General features: G+C 49.5%; 1 protein-coding gene across 1 annotated transcript in view; it reads left to right on the forward strand.

Annotated features, from left to right (window-relative positions):
- Positions 1-17259, forward strand: part of SH3GL3 (SH3 domain containing GRB2 like 3, endophilin A3) — a 529409-nt gene that overhangs the window by 219986 nt on the left and 292164 nt on the right. Inside the window, exon 2 of the mRNA XM_069222567.1 lies at positions 9180-9313. Within this exon, the coding sequence (XP_069078668.1) occupies positions 9180-9313 (134 nt within the window). The remainder of the gene's footprint in view (positions 1-9179; positions 9314-17259) is intronic.

The following is a 17259-nucleotide window of genomic DNA, read 5'->3' on the forward strand; positions in this document are numbered from 1 at the left end:
TGTCAGAATCCCCATGGCTGCGGAGCGCGCTCCGCAGCCATGGAGGATTCACCCGAGCAGCGGAAAGTCGGCGGGAGACCGCCGACTTTCCGTTTCTGACCGCGGCTGAACCGCCGCGGTCAGAATGCTCGAGGGAGCACCGCCAGCCTGTTGGCGGTGCTCCCGTGGTCGGTGACCCTGGCGGTCACCGGCCGCCAGGGTCAGAATGACCCACAAAGTCTTTTGCTATTTGTACAGCAAAATCTTTAACCATAGGATTGACACAGTGTCATCCTCGCCGAGCTGTAAAATGACAAAAGCCATTTACCACTCCAGGCACAGTATTACAGCTTTGGACTTCTCAAATACCATCCAAGCCAACCTGGAATGAGTAAAGCAACCCCTGACACGTGTTTCGCTCTCATTAGAGCTCTTCAGAGGGGTATAGCTTTGTCCAGACACAAGGGAGCACCCATTATAAGTCAAACCAAGGCCCTTTCAGGGTTAGAGTGATGCATAAATTATGCAAAAAACAAAGGAGAACTCTGGGAAGTTCCCAATTTTAGGTGGAGAGCTGCTCTAGTAAAGAGCACCCTGCAACACCAGCGATACTCTACATTTGCTCACCTCAAATGTCTGCTTATCTAGCAAAGTTTTTAAGCATAGGATCAGCACAGTGCTTTCCTCGCCGAGCAAGATAATGACAAAGTCTTTTGCTATTTGTACAGCAAAATCTTTAAGCATAGGATTGACACAGTGTCATCCTCGCCGAGATGTAAAATGACAAAAGCCATTTACCACGCCATGCACAGTATTACAGCTTTGGACTGGTCAAATACCGTCCAAGCCAACCTGGAATGAGTAAAGCAACCCCTGACACGTGTTTCGCTCTCATTAGGGCTCTTCAGAGGGGTATAGCTTTGTCCAGACACAAGGGAGCACCCAGTATACGTCAAACCAAGGCCCTTTCAGGGTTAGAGTGGCGCATAAATTATGCAAAAAACATCAAAGGAGAACTCTGGGAAGTTCCCAATTTTAGGTGGAGAGCTGCTCTAGTAAAGAGCACCCCGCAACACCAGCGACACTCTACATTTGCTCACCTCAAATGTCTGCTTATCTAGCAAAGTTTTTAAGCATGGGATCAGCACAGTGCTTTCCTCGCCGAGCAAGATAATGACAAAGGGGGTGATTCCGAGACCGGCGGGCGGCGGAGGCCGCCCGCCAGTCTACCCCCAACAAAATACCGCTCCGCGGTCGCAAGACCGCGGAGGGTATTTTGAGATTTGCCCTGGGCTGGCGGGCGGCCGCCAAAAGGCCGCCCGCCAGCCCAGGGCAAATCTACCTTCCCACGAGGACGCCGGCTCCGAATGGAGCCGGCGTAGTGGGAAGGTGCGACGGGTGCTGTTCCACCCGTCGCGTATTTCAGTGTCTGCTTTGCAGACACTGAAATACTTTGTGGGGCCCTCTTACGGGGGCCCCTGCAGTGCCCATGCCATTGGCATGGGCACTGCAGGGGCCCCCAGGGGCCCCGCGGCACCCCCTACCACCATCCTGTTCCTGGCGGGAGACCCGCCAGGAACAGGATGGCGGTAGGGGGTGTCAGAATCCCCATGGCTGCGGAGCGCGCTCCGCAGCCATGGAGGATTCACCCGAGCAGCGGAAAGTCGGCGGGAGACCGCCGACTTTCCGTTTCTGACCGCGGCTGAACCGCCGCGGTCAGAATGCTCGAGGGAGCACCGCCAGCCTGTTGGCGGTGCTCCCGTGGTCGGTGACCCTGGCGGTCACCGGCCGCCAGGGTCAGAATGACCCCCAAAGTCTTTTGCTATTTGTACAGCAAAATCTTTAAGCATAGGATTGACACAGTGTCATCCTCGCCGAGCTGTAAAATGACAAAAGCCATTTACCACTCCAGGCACAATATTACAGCTTTGGACTTCTCAAATACCATCCAAGCCAACCTGGAATGAGTAAAGCAACCCCTGACACGTGTTTCGCTCTCATTAGAGCTCTTCAGAGGGGTATAGCTTTGTCCAGACACAAGGGAGCACCCATTATAAGTCAAACCAAGGCCCTTTCAGGGTTAGAGTGACGCATAAATTATGCAAAAAACAAAGGAGAACTCTGGGAAGTTCCCAATTTTAGGTGGAGAGCTGCTCTAGTAAAGAGCATCCTGCAACACCAGCGACACTCTACATTTGCTCACCTCAAATGTCTGCTTATCTAGCAAAGTTTTTAAGCATAGGATCAGCACAGTGCTATCCTCGCCGAGCTAGATAATGACAAAGTCTTTTGCCATTTGTACTGCAAAATCTTAAAGCATAGGATTGACACAGTATCATCCTCGCCGAGCTGTAAAATGACAAAAGCCATTTAACACTCTAGGCACAGTATTACAGCTTTGGACTGGTCAAATACCGTCCAAGCCAACCTGGAATGAGTAAAGCAACTCCTGACACGTGTTTCGCTCTCATTAGAGCTCTTCAGAGAGGTATAGCTTTGTCCAGACACAAGGGAGCACCCAGTATACGTCAAACCATGGCCATTTCAGGGTTAGAGTGATGCATAAATTATGCAAAAAACAAAGGAGAACTCTGGGAAGTTCCCAATTTTAGGTGGAGAGCTGCTCTAGTAAAGAGCACCCTGCAACACCAGCAATACTCTACATTTGCTCACCTCAAATGTCTGCTTATCTAGCAAAGTTTTTAAGCATAGGATCAGCACAGTGCTTTCCTCGCCGAGCAAGATAATGACAAAGTCTTTTGCTATTTGTACAGCAAAATCTTTAAGCATAGGATTGACACAGTGTCATCCTCGCCGAGCTGTAAAATGACAAAAGCCATTTACCACTCCATGCACAGTATTACAGCTTTGGACTGGTCAAATACCGTCCAAGCCAACCTGGAATGAGTAAAGCAACCCCTGACACGTGTTTCGCTGTCATTAGAGCTCTTCAGAGAGGTATAGCTTTGTCCAGACACAAGGGAGCACCCAGTATAAGTCAAACCAAGGCCCTTTCAGGGTTAGAGTGGCGCATAAATTATGCAAAAAACATCAAAGGAGAACTCTGGGAAGTTCCCAATTTTAGGTGGAGAGCTGCTCTAGTAAAGAGCACCCCGCAACACCAGTGACACTCTACATTTGCTCACCTCAAATGTCTGCTTATCTAGCAAAGTTTTTAAGCATAGGATCAGCACAGTGCTTTCCTCGCCGAGCAAGAAAATGACAAAGGGGGTGATTCCGAGACCGGCGGGCGGCGGAGGCCGCCTGCCAATCTACCCCCGACAAAATACCGCTCCGCGGTCGCAAGACCGCGGAGGGTATTTTGAGATTTGCCCTGGACTGGCGGGCGGCCGCCAAAAGGCCGCCCGCCAGCCCAGGGCAAATCTACCTTCCCACGAGGACGCCTGCTCCGAATGGAGCCGGCGTAGTGGGAAGGTGCGACGGGTGCTGTTGCACCCGTCGCGTATTTCAGTGTCTGCTTTGCAGACACTGAAATACTTTGTGGCGCCCTCTTACGGGGGCCCCGCCGCACCCCCTACCGCCATCCTGTTCCTGGCGGGAGACCCGCCAGGAACAGGATGGCGGTAGGGGGTGTCAGAATCCCCATGGCTGCGGAGCGCGCTCCGCAGCCATGGAGGATTCACCCGAGCAGCGGAAAGTCTGCGGGAGACCTCCGACTTTCCGTTTCTGACCGCGGCTGAACCGCCGCGGTCAGAATGCTCGAGGGAGCACCGCCAGCCTGTTGGCGGTGCTCCCGTGGTCGGTGACCCTGGCGGTCACCGGCCGCCAGGGTCAGAATGACCCCCAAAGTCTTTTGCTATTTGTACAGCAAAATCTTTAAGCATAGGATTGACACAGTGTCATCCTCGCCGAGCTGTAAAATGACAAAAGCCATTTACCACTCCAGGCACAGTATTACAGCTTTGGACTTCTCAAATACCATCCAAGCCAACCTGGAATGAGTAAAGCAACCGCTGACACGTGTTTCGCTCTCATTAGAGCTCTTCAGAGGGGTATAGCTTTGTCCAGACACAAGGGAGCACCCATTATAAGTCAAACCAAGGCCCTTTCAGGGTTAGAGTGATGCATAAATTATGCAAAAAACAAAGGAGAACTCTGGGAAGTTCCCAATTTTAGGTGGAGAGCTGCTCTAGTAAAGAGCACCCTGCAACACCAGCGATACTCTACATTTGCTCACCTCAAATGTCTGCTTATCTAGCAAAGTTTTTAAGCATAGGATCAGCACAGTGCTATCCTCGCCGAGCTAGATAATGACAAAGTCTTTTGCCATTTGTACTGCAAAATCTTAAAGCATAGGATTGACACAGTATCATCCTCGCCGAGCTGTAAAATGACAAAAGCCATTTAACACTCCAGGCACAGTATTACAGCTTTGGACTGGTCAAATACCGTCCAAGCCAACCTGGAATGAGTAAAGCAACTCCTGACACGTGTTTCGCTCTCATTAGAGCTCTTCAGAGAGGTATAGCTTTGTCCAGACACAAGGGAGCACCCAGTATACGTCAAACCAAGGCCATTTCAGGGTTAGAGTGATGCATAAATTATGCAAAAAACAAAGGAGAACTCTGGGAAGTTCCCAATTTTAGGTGGAGAGCTGCTCTAGTAAAGAGCACCCTGCAACACCAGCGATACTCTACATTTGCTCACCTCAAATGTCTGCTTATCTAGCAAAGTTTTTAAGCATAGGATCAGCACAGTGCTTTCCTCGCCGAGCAAGATAATGACAAAGTCTTTTGCTATGTGTACAGCAAAATCTTTAAGCATAGGATTGACACAGTGTCATCCTCGCCGAGCTGTAAAATGACAAAAGCCATTTACCACTCCATGCACAGTATTACAGCTTTGGACTGGTCAAATACCGTCCAAGCCAACCTGGAATGAGTAAAGCAACCCCTGACACGTGTTTCGCTGTCATTAGAGCTCTTCAGAGAGGTATAGCTTTGTCCAGACCCAAGGGAGCACCCAGTATAAGTCAAACCAAGGCCCTTTCAGGGTTAGAGTGGCGCATAAATTATGCAAAAAACATCAAAGGAGAACTCTGGGAAGTTCCCAATTTTAGGTGGAGAGCTGCTCTAGTAAAGAGCACCCCGCAACACCAGTGACACTCTACATTTGCTCACCTCAAATGTCTGCTTATCTAGCAAAGTTTTTAAGCATAGGATCAGCACAGTGCTTTCCTCGCCGAGCAAGAAAATGACAAAGGGGGTGATTCCGAGACCGGCGGGCGGCGGAGGCCGCCTGCCAATCTACCCCCGACAAAATACCGCTCCGCGGTCGCAAGACCGCGGAGGGTATTTTGAGATTTGCCCTGGACTGGCGGGCGGCCGCCAAAAGGCCGCCCGCCAGCCCAGGGCAAATCTACCTTCCCACGAGGACGCCTGCTCCGAATGGAGCCGGCGTAGTGGGAAGGTGCGACGGGTGCTGTTGCACCCGTCGCGTATTTCAGTGTCTGCTTTGCAGACACTGAAATACTTTGTGGCGCCCTCTTACGGGGGCCCCGCCGCACCCCCTACCGCCATCCTGTTCCTGGCGGGAGACCCGCCAGGAACAGGATGGCGGTAGGGGGTGTCAGAATCCCCATGGCTGCGGAGCGCGCTCCGCAGCCATGGAGGATTCACCCGAGCAGCGGAAAGTCTGCGGGAGACCTCCGACTTTCCGTTTCTGACCGCGGCTGAACCGCCGCGGTCAGAATGCTCGAGGGAGCACCGCCAGCCTGTTGGCGGTGCTCCCGTGGTCGGTGACCCTGGCGGTCACCGGCCGCCAGGGTCAGAATGACCCCCAAAGTCTTTTGCTATTTGTACAGCAAAATCTTTAAGCATAGGATTGACACAGTGTCATCCTCGCCGAGCTGTAAAATGACAAAAGCCATTTACCACTCCAGGCACAGTATTACAGCTTTGGACTTCTCAAATACAATCCAAGCCAACCTGGAATGAGTAAAGCAACCCCTGACACGTGTTTCGCTCTCATTAGAGCTCTTCAGAGGGGTATAGCTTTGTCCAGACACAAGGGAGCACCCATTATAAGTCAAACCAAGGCCCTTTCAGGGTTAGAGTGATGCATAAATTATGCAAAAAACAAAGGAGAACTCTGGGAAGTTCCCAATTTTAGGTGGAGAGCTGCTCTAGTAAAGAGCACCCTCCAACACCAGCGATACTCTACATTTGCTCACCTCAAATGTCTGCTTATCTAGCAAAGTTTTTAAGCATAGGATCAGCACAGTGCTTTCCTCGCCGAGCAAGATAATGACAAAGTCTTTTGCTATTTGTACAGCAAAATCTTTAAGCATAGGATTGACACAGTGTCATCCTCGCCGAGATGTAAAATGACAAAAGCCATTTACCACTCCATGCACAGTATTACAGCTTTGGACTGGTCAAATACCGTCCAAGCCAACCTGGAATGAGTAAAGCAACCCCTGACACGTGTTTCGCTCTCATTAGAGCTCTTCAGAGGGGTATAGCTTTGTCCAGACACAAGGGAGCACCCAGTATAAGTCAAACCAAGGCCCTTTCAGGGTTAGAGTGGCGCATAAATTATGCAAAAAACATCAAAGGAGAACTCTGGGAAGTTCCCAATTTTAGGTGGAGAGCTGCTTTAGTAAAGAGCACCCCGCAACACCAGCGACACTCTACATTTGCTCACCTCAAATGTCTGCTTATCTAGCAAAGTTTTTAAGCATAGGATCAGCACAGTGCTTTCCTCGCCGAGCAAGATAATGACAAAGGGGGTGATTCCGAGACCGGCGGGCGGCAGAGGCCGCCCGCCAGTCTACCCCCGACAAAATAACGCTCCGCGGTCGCAAGACCGCGGAGGGTATTTTGAGATTTGCCCTGGGTTGGCGGGCGGCCGCCAAAAGGCCGCCCGCCAGCCCAGGGCAAATCTACCTTCCCACGAGGACGCCGGCTCCGAATGGAGCCGGCGTAGTGGGAAGGTGCGACGGGTGCTGTTCCACCCGTCGCGTATTTCAGTGTCTGCTTTGCAGACACTGAAATACTTTGTGGGGCCCTCTTACGGGGGTCCCTGCAGTGCCCATGCCATTGGCATGGGCACTGCAGGGGCCCCCAGGGGCCCCGCGGCACCCCCTACCGCCATCCTGTTCCTGGCGGGAGACCCGCCAGGAACAGGATGGCGGTAGGGGGTGTCAGAATCCCCATGGCTGCGGAGCACGCTCCGCAGCCATGGAGGATTCACCCGAGCAGCGGAAAGTCGGCGGGAGACCGCCAACTTTCCGTTTCTGACCGCGGCTGAACCGCCGCGGTCAGAATGCTCGAGGGAGCACTGCCAGCCTGTTGGCGGTGCTCCCGTGGTCGGTGACCCTGGCGGTCACCGGCCGCCAGGGTCAGAATGACCCCCAAAGTCTTTTGCTATTTGTACAGCAAAATCTTTAAGCATAGGATTGACACAGTGTCATCCTCGCCGAGCTGTAAAATGACAAAAGCCATTTACCACTCCAGGCACAATATTACAGCTTTGGACTTCTCAAATACCATCCAAGCCAACCTGGAATGAGTAAAGCAACCCCTGACACGTGTTTCACTCTCATTAGAGCTCTTCAGAGGGGTATAACTTTGTCCAGACACAAGGGAGCACCCATTATAAGTCAAACCAAGGCCCTTTCAGGGTTAGAGTGACGCATAAATTATGCACAAAACAAAGGAGAACTCTGGGAAGTTCCCAATTTTAGGTGGAGAGCTGCTCTAGTAAAGAGCACCCTGCAACACCAGCGACACTCTACATTTGCTCACCTCAAATGTCTGCTTATCTAGCAAAGTTTTTAAGCATAGGATCAGCACAGTGCTATCCTCGCCGAGCTAGATAATGACAAACCAGCTCAGACACTTCTAGACAAGATACTACTGGTGAAGAAACTCTGAACCAGAACCTGCAACCTGCCAAGAGGAACTGCCTGTCTGACCAAAGGACTTACCTGACTGCTTTTCTGCAAAGGACTGCTGGCCTGCTGTTGCCCTGCTGCATGGCTGCCCTCTGGCTCTGCTGAGAAGTGCTCTCCAAGGGCTTGGATAGAGCTTGCCTCTTGTTCCTTGAAGTCTCAGGACCAAAAAGACTTCATCCTGCAAAGAACTCCTTGTGTGGCGAAAATTCAATGCACAGCCTGCCAGAAACAATGCACAGCCTGCATCACAGTGGGAAAATCACTGCATGCTGAACTGGAACGACACAGCCCAACTTCCTGTGAGAAAAATCGATACAGTGCCTGCTGTGCGACAGAAATTTCCGCGCATCGCCTACCCGATCAACGCAGCTCCTGTGACTTCATCCTGCACACCCAGGATTTCTCTGCGTCGTCCCCAGAGCGTCTGAATACCCTGCAACCCGAAGAGGATCCATGTCTTTGTGCTGGAAATGGACACAAAGCCTTCTCTGCATGAAAACTTATCGACGTATCACCTGTGTGCGCCGGAGAAATCGACGCACACCTCCCTGTTTTCCACGCATCTCTTCCTTTGTGGCCCCTTGCGGAGATTTTGAACGCAAACCAGGTACTTTGTGCTTGCAAGAGAGACTTATTGCTTTTTGAAGACTAAAGACTCTTTTTATCATTCTCTGAAGTGATATTTTAACGTGTATTGAATCTTGATCGTTTTGACCTGCATTTATCCAGATAAATAGTCTATATTTTTCTAAACACCGTGTGTGTATTTTTTGTGGTGCTATGCTCTGTTATTGCATGATTTATGGTGGAAGCTGCAGTTGTTTTCTGACTGGCACCTAACTTTTTTTACAAATTAAGTACTGCCAAATCACTATGTAGATGTGACATCGTTACATGCCTCCTACCATATGCAATTCACCATGGATTGTAAAGTGTACTCTGTGAATTAAAACATTTCCGACTCGCAAAAAACACTGTGCAATGTGACATACTGTTTTGGGACTGGAAACAGTTTTATGTATTTTCTTATAATAGTTTTGGAAGATTTCTTTGCCCACTCCTTTTACCAAATTGATTTTTTATGAGCCCAATTAGTTTGCCTTAAAATAGGTGTTACTTTAATTTATTTTAAAATATTTAACTGTTGTAGAAGGCGATCATTGTAATATGTCACATGTATAGTCAGATGATGGTTCTACAAATATATGCAGTACACAGTCACACAAACACACATTTTAATTGCTCTGTACATAGTAATATAGAGTTGTGCTATTTATTTTAGGTAATGCATTGAGGCAAGCTGGAGAATGTATGAAGCAAATGGCCGACGTGAAGGACTGTTTTGATTTTAAAGTAAAACAAAACTTCCTCGATCCTCTTGAGTCTTTGAAATCCAAAGAGTTAAAAGAAATTACGGTGAGTTTTAATAGGTGTTTACAAACATTTGGCTGTTAAACCGAATTTAAATCTGCTGCACATTGCTTTACCCAGGTATCAGAAAATGAAAATAATTGGAACACATTTTAGATCCGTTCCATTATGTATTGAACTTCAGAACAAATAGCTTTAAATAAAAACTAGAATGCTGGTATCTAAAATTAGTAGCTTTGATAAAATCTGTCATTTAATCCTGGCCACATAAACGTGACACACCGCTTCATAGACCTTTTTCTCTCTCCAAAAGTAGTTTATTTCTGATGCCATTTCTTCCCAAAATCTAGTAATTTATTAGAGGGTAATATGATTTATCACTACCCATCCTATAATCTCATTGCAATCTTCGCACAACTCAAAGTGGTAATCATGCACCCAGTGATTTTATGGGGTGCAGCATTTAACAGGTGTGCAATTACTCTTCCATTCGATGTCTGGACCTCTTAACGAGGTTCTTACTGCACGTGTTTCCCCTGTTCTGGGGTGCACAAACTCGAACTGTGCTATTGAGCTGCAGTATTTCCAAACCTGTTAACTATTAGGGTAAAAATGCACCGAGTCTGTAATTTGTACAGCAGTTGCAATACTGATTTGCTCAAAGTAGAGTTTGTGCCCAAATTTGAATTAGCTTAGGGGTGAAAGTAACTACATCACAGATGATTATGAAAATGAGTTGACCCTCAACAAGCCCTCAATGTACCAATTGACTACTGAGCTTATTTACCAACCGTGGCTGCTGCTCGACTTGGCTATTGGGTTTTGATGCATGCTGCAGAGTTATCTGAGTAATCAGACGTTCTCAGGCCTTATGTAGAATTTGTTGGGTTGTCATTGTTAATCAGTGGCGGCCACTGCAAATCTCAAAGGGGGAGGGGGTATGGGCGTGGAGGAAATAATAAAAAGAAAACTTATCTCTCCTGCCAGTCACTTTGCTCCTTTTCTTGTTCCTGAAGGTGTCCCAGCAGTCTCTGGGACACCAGCACAGCCACCCCCCCCCCCAAACACAATCCGGGTGCTGCTCTCATGCTATAAATAGCATGAGAACAGCACCAGGATTGCTCTGAGTGAATTGGTCTGCTGCTTGGACAGGGCATTGGAGTCTGTGCTGTTTCTCAAACCCAGCTGTGCAACACAGCTAGGTTCGAGAAATCTAAGTGCAGATGTCAGTTTGGCCGGCCTAAAATGACTAGCCAAACTGACATGCGCACTTAAGTGCACTCCACTCCTTCCCCTTCCCATGGCCCAGCACCAACCCTCCCTGCACACGCTGGCTTAGCCAGCAGCTGAAAAATAAAACAATAGTAAAATATTGTTTTATTTTTCAGCTACTTGCTCTTAGGCAGTGGGGTGACACTCCTTTACCATTATAGAGGAGCTGTCGTTGTTAATATTATAACAACAGTAATTGCATTTTTCAACTAATAATTGTAAAGTACACTGTTTTGAATTGGGGAGTACTGCCCCCATGTTTCTATATGTTTTTTTCTTAATTTATTGTTGCATCATTAGCAGCAGCTTTTTGCTGGTGGTATTGGGCATGGATTTCCTGTGTAGTGAAGTGTTATTGCCACATCTTTGAATGCAATAACATCACTTTTCTCTTTTGGAAAGGCACCATAGAGAAAAGTGGTGTTATTGCATCCAAAGATGTGGTATATTGTTGAAGGGCAGATTTATGTGTGTTGTAAATTTAATAAATGTAAATTGTAAAAATGCACAGAAAATACTTTCTTTCATCTGACAACTTCTAAATGAGAGCCGCAGGGTATGATGAAGGCATTCCAGCTAAAGTGCTTACATACCGCACATCTGTGCGTAATCTATTGGTTGAAGGATTAAATAATTATAAAATATCTTAGAGGATAAATGGGCCTGTTGAAGAGCACTGCATGTGTCCCGTTGTTACATGTTCTTGTCCTAATTCGGTAGTGCCCTGGGGTTCCAGCATTTGTTGCAGTGAACCTTGTGGAGCCAGCTGCTTACAAGTTCCTATCCTAGAAAAGAATCAGTAGATTATGTGCTTGCTGCCCACATCTGCATACAAACAGCAAGGTATAGTTTTAGTAAGACACTACTTACTCATAATGGAAAAAAGTAAACTTTTGAAAACTGGACTATTCATACTTGCCTTCAGCTGAATACTGCACTGACTCAGGATGTAAAGGAAGAACATCAGATAGTGATTAAAAAAATCTGATCAGAATCCTTTGCTCCTATCTTCGTCTTTTCTAAGTAGGTGAATAACCATGTGATTCCTCTGAAGCATCCCATTGGCTACACAAGGCACTCTACTAAATAACGGGCAGTCTAAATTTGGCTGAAGCAAATTATTAGATTTTTGTGCTGTTGCACGCAGGTGCAACAGAATGTCCAATTTGCAATCTCGAGACTAAAACTAATGTTGCATTTTTTGCAATTAGTCTCTTTACATTGGTTTTTAAAGTATGTTTGCTTATTTGGCCTTCATACTGTTATATGTGCTGTTAAAACTATGGTGGTCATTATGACATTGGCGGTGATTCTTAAAGTGATGGTAATACAGCCAACAGCCTGGCTGTAATTACCGCCAAATTATGACCATGGCGGTGATACCTCCTATAGACAGCCACTGTACCATACCAACCGCCAGGGCGTTATTACCACTGACCACAGCGGTATCCCCCTATAGCCAGGCAGAAGTCAAGATACCTTCCACCAGATTATGACATAGTAAACCGCCAGGATTTCCGGGGTGGTACCAATGCCATCAAAAGCCTGGCAGAAACACTTCACAGAAAACAAAAGACTCACCATCAGGGACACAGAGGATTCCGTGGCCGCCATGGAACTGGAACTCCAAGTCTTCTTGATGCTCTACCACGCCATGGTCGTCCTGGAGCACCAATGCAGACGAAGAAGACGACTGTGAGTAGAGCCGCCTAGCACACAAGGGAGGGGGGGAGGAGGAGGAGAGTGACACACACACACGTACAACATACACCATTCACACACACCATATACAGAACCAGCTGCAGAGTAAAACGACTGTCACAGGACCCACGAACAAATAATGCAAGGACTACAATTCTGAAGTACAGACAAGGTAATTTGCTGCCAACAGCCGTACCATAAAGAAAAAGTAAATTAAAATGCAGGCATCAATGTCCAGATTGGTCCAATGACCAGTCCAAAGTTCCAAAGAGCCACATGGCCACAGGGCATAGTCCAAGACCCAACTTGACTCCTGACAACTTCTGGACTCCACTGTTCAGGGGCATCATGTTGGAAATGGGCAGGCACCTCAGGGGGAAGGGGCGGCATCTCAACTTGAGTTGGTAACATGCCCACTGGTTTTGGAGGGGGCTCCTTGCCCAAAAGTCTCTAGAGGGGAGTGAAAGGGCACAGTGTCTGGAGTGGGTAACATGCCACTGGTTCTGGAGGGGGCTCCTTGCCCAATTGTCACTGGAGGGGAGTGAAAGGACACAGTCTCTGGAGTGGGTAACATGCCCACTGGTTCTGGAGGGGGCTCATTTCCCAATAGTCTATGGAGGGTGGAGTACTTGCCCTCAGCTGGTGGAGGGGGTTCTTTGGGTTCCACTGCTGGTTGTGGGGGCTCCATGGGTTCCACTGCTGGTTGTGGGGGCTCCTTACCCCCAGCTGGTGGAGGGGGTTCTTTGGGTTCCACTGCTGGTTGTGGGGGCTTCATTGGTTCCACCGCTGGTTATAGGGGCTCCATGGGTTCCACTGCTGGTGGAGGGGGCTCCTTGGCTTTCCTTGGTGGTGGAGAGGTAGCCTTGGCCTTCTTTGGTGGTGGAGGGGGATCCTTGTGTTTCCTCTTGTGACGGGCCCCCTTGGCCTTTGTCATGTGGCTTGAGTCCTTGCCTCCAGGTCTAGGAGGTGCCTCTACTGACCCCATCCTCTGCCCCTTAGGTTTTGCCACCCTAGTGCTCCCTTTATGAGTCAGAGCTATGGACTTACTAGGAGTTGCTGGCGTCACACTCAGGGGCTCCTTTGTGCCAGCAACTGATTTGTTGGTAGGAGCAGTGGCAGACGGTTTGGCTGAGGGGCTGGGTCATTGGGACCCTGTTCTTACAGGCAGGAGGGGGAGGGAAGAGGTCAAGTTTGGCAAGGAAAAACATCTTAGGGATGTTGAGGCGGCATGTGGGAGGAGGGATGGGAGTGGAGGTAGAGGGAGTGGTTGTAGGAGGTATACGTCTGCTGGACTTGGGTGCATGGGCAGTGTGCAAGGTGGATGGCTGTTGGGTGTCTGAGTGCGAGCGTTTGTGTCTCTTAGGCGGGGGCAGACAGGGTGGGAGAGGACAAGCAGGACGTGTAGATGGATGTTGTGGAGGTGTCTACAAGTGAGGTGGGTGTGCTGCATGATGTGGTGATGGTGGCTGTTGATGCAGTGCATGCAGGTGTGAGTGGAGGTATGACTGTAAGGGAGGAGGAGGAAGAGGTGGGGAGACAGTGGAGGCAGTAGATGTTGTTGTGTGTGCAACTGTCTGTTGTTTGTGTAAGTGCTTGTGGCTTGAAGTGTGCTGCCTGTTTTTGTCTCTGTCACTCTTGTGTGATGTTTTGTGTGCATGGAATGGGTTGGGGTTGAGAAGACTGTGACTGGGAAGTGGTAGTTGGAGGGGGGATGGTAGGACTAGGGACACTGGCTGCCATCAGAGAGGAGGCCAGAGCCTCTCTGTAGGGCCGCCAACCCACCGTGGGTACCCTCCAGGTAGGCATTGTATTGCTGCATCTGGGATGCCAGTCCCTGAATGGCATTTACTATGGTTGACTGCCCTACAGAGATGGATCTCAGGAGGTCACTAGCCTCCTCACTGAGGGCAGCAGGACTCATTGGGGCAGGGCCTGAGGTGCCTGGGGCGAGGAGATGCCCACCCTCCTGGGTGAGCGGGCATGGGCAACTCAGTGGTGAGGCTACTGGGAAGGCGGTGTTGGCACGGGGGTGGCAGCAGTACCTGTTGCTGGGGTGGTACTGAAGGTGTCCGCCACCACCAGGGAGCTCCCATCGGAGGAGGAATCAGAGTCAGTGTTGTCATCTCCTGTCCCCGCAGTGGTTCTCCTTCGCCCTCCATCCCACTGGCCCTCTCGGCATCAGTGGACGCAGCCTCCTGGGTCCCTTGGGCTGCAGCTCCGTTAGTCGACAGTGACCCTGCGCTTCTGCCAGATGATGGTAATGCACCCATGGACTGGATGACAGAAGAAAACAGGGGGGAGAGAAAGAGAGCACTGGGTCAATTACAGCACCAACACCACAGATAACAAATACATTACCATCACACACAGGGATCAAGATTGAGCACTATGAACCGCATTGGCATTCCATTGGCTAGGTACCACAGCAAGATGAGAGCCAACCACTGCCATCTGCACCCCTCCTGGGACCTAGCAAGCCCTGTCTGACATGGAATGCCACCTAGCTAACAAGATTTTGCCATTCACCCATTTACCCTGAGCTGGACCACGCAGCAATGTACGAGCTGGCACGAAGAGGTACCCACTGACTGAAACCCAAAACCAGCATCCATGCAACAAAGATGGGTGTTACACACACTGTACTCACCCCCTTGTGGCTGCTGTGCTGTCCTCAAGGCCACCACCAGTATGAGGACCATCAGGGGAGTCAGGTTCGGATGGGCACCCCTCCCTCATTAGGGTGCCATCCCTAGCTGGGCCTCCGTGGTCTCAGGTTCTCCCACTGTTTCCTGCAGTGGGTGTTCCACCTGCTGTAGACCCCCAGGGTCCGGACGTCCTTGGCGATGGCACGCCTTAATCCCTTCTGATGGGCGCTGACCTGCAGAGGAAACACAGACAGGAGGTCAACATTAACCATTTAATCCAGCCTGTCACACATATGGCCCACAAATACCATTTCCCCACAAATGGCACACACATCACGCGGTGCCCTGCATGTACACTACCACAAGCCATACCCCCACCCAAATGACACACTGCCAGCACACACACATCTTCATTCAACCTTGTTGCATGCATCGTCCCCCCTGGTGTACTCACCTGTTGGTCTGGAGGCCTATACAGCTGTCCATACAGGGGTATAACCCCATCCACCAGGCACTGCAGCTCCTCTGAAGTGAAGGCAGGGACCCTGTCCCCTGTCACACGTGCCATGGCAAGTTTCAGACTCATGTCACAGCAGCACACGCAGTGGAGGTGTTGTCCTGTGGAATATCAGGAATCAAGTGGGGTTATAGTCAGCAAATGGCGGTCGCATCTGTGGCGGTGTACATCGTCACCGCCGCTGGTGATCCTCATTGGACACCGTACTCCACAGAGTCCCATGTGAGACAATGAGGAATAGCACGGTGGTGCAAGACCGCCTTCCGCCATGACACCCAATGCCAGTGTAGTTACATCACTTCCACCTGTCCCTACTTACAGGACAGGCGGTTGCCATTTTATGGTGCAGGTCGACATTCTTAAATTGAAAACTGCATCATTACTGTCAATTGTGCATACATTGCCATTTACATAGTCCAGTAACATACATGGTCAATGTACACTGAAGTGGTGGGTCCATTGTTCAGTTTGTCACCCCCTTCTCACTCTTGTGTCCCTTAGCTACCTATCACTGCGGAGGAATAGGAGGAGGAGGCAAGCCCCCGTGTACAGACCCCTTGTGGACTTGGCTACACTGGAGGACAGGCACATAATACTAACCTAAATACTGGACAGGGCCACAAACACAGAGCTGTGTGCACAATTGGAGCCTGATCTGATATCTGATATCCTTCATCCCACTGGGATCCCCCCTCTTGTGCAGGTCCTATCAGTCCTCCATTTCCTGCCAACTGGCTCTTTCCAAGTAACAGTGGGCTTGGCTGCAGGAATGTTACTGCTTATGTTCTCAATAGTGCTGGCAAGGGTTTTGACTGCCCTGCTCAAACCCATGTGCAGCTGCATCGCTTTCCCCCAAGTGGATGATTTGGCCAATGTGAAGGCTGGTTTCTATGCAATGGGACATATTCCAAATATAATTGGGGACATTGATGGAACACATATAGCATTTGTCCCCCTCCCCAGAATGAACAGGTGTTCAGGAATCAGAAGAGTTTCCACGCTCTCAATGTGCAAATGGTGTGCCTGTCTGACCAGTACATCTCCCACGTCACTGCCAAGTATCCTGGGTCGGTGCATGATGCCTTCGTTTTGAGGAATAGTAGCACCCCACATGTGATGGCACAACTACAGAGACACAGGTGTGGCTAATAGGTGAGCCTGAGTCCCCACCCAAAGCATGTCAGTGTATGTCTTCAGGAGTCATCCCCCATACCATTGTGCAAGGCATATGTTTGTCCCTTATGTCTTGCAGGTGACTCTGGCTACCCAAACATGTTGTGGCTCTTGACCTCTGTAAGGAATGCAGGACAGGGGCTGAGAATAGGTATAATGATGCTCATGGGCAAACCAGGAGAATAACTGAGAGGACCTTCAGCCTCCTAAAGGCCAGATTCAGATGCTTCTGTCTGACAGGTGGATCCCTTTGCTACTCCCCTGAGAAGGTCTGCCAGATAGTTGTTGTATGCTGCATGTTGCACAACCTGGCCATCAGACGACATGTGCCCTATCTGCAAGAGGAGGAGGAGGATGGAAATGTTCCTGTGGCAGCAGTGGACCCTGAGGACAGTGAGAATGAGGAGGCAGAGGATGAGGATGTGGACAACAGGACACCAGTCATATGGCAGTACTTCCAAGGACACACAGGTAAGACAGTAGAACTGACCATTCCTCTGATTATTTTTCTTTCCTGTGTCACTGTAGCATTTTGGCAGTCACTTCCTAAGCATCTCAACTGACTGTCACCTATGCCTTCCCATTGTGCAGATGTTGGTGTGGTTACAACTGTGTACTGATGTGATGACTACAGACAGCTACAGGCCATTTTTTGTATGGAATCACAAAGTTCTGGACAATTG

Source organism: Pleurodeles waltl, chromosome 3_1 (assembly GCF_031143425.1).
Source record: "Pleurodeles waltl isolate 20211129_DDA chromosome 3_1, aPleWal1.hap1.20221129, whole genome shotgun sequence".
Classification (NCBI taxonomy): Eukaryota; Metazoa; Chordata; class Amphibia; order Caudata; family Salamandridae; genus Pleurodeles; species Pleurodeles waltl.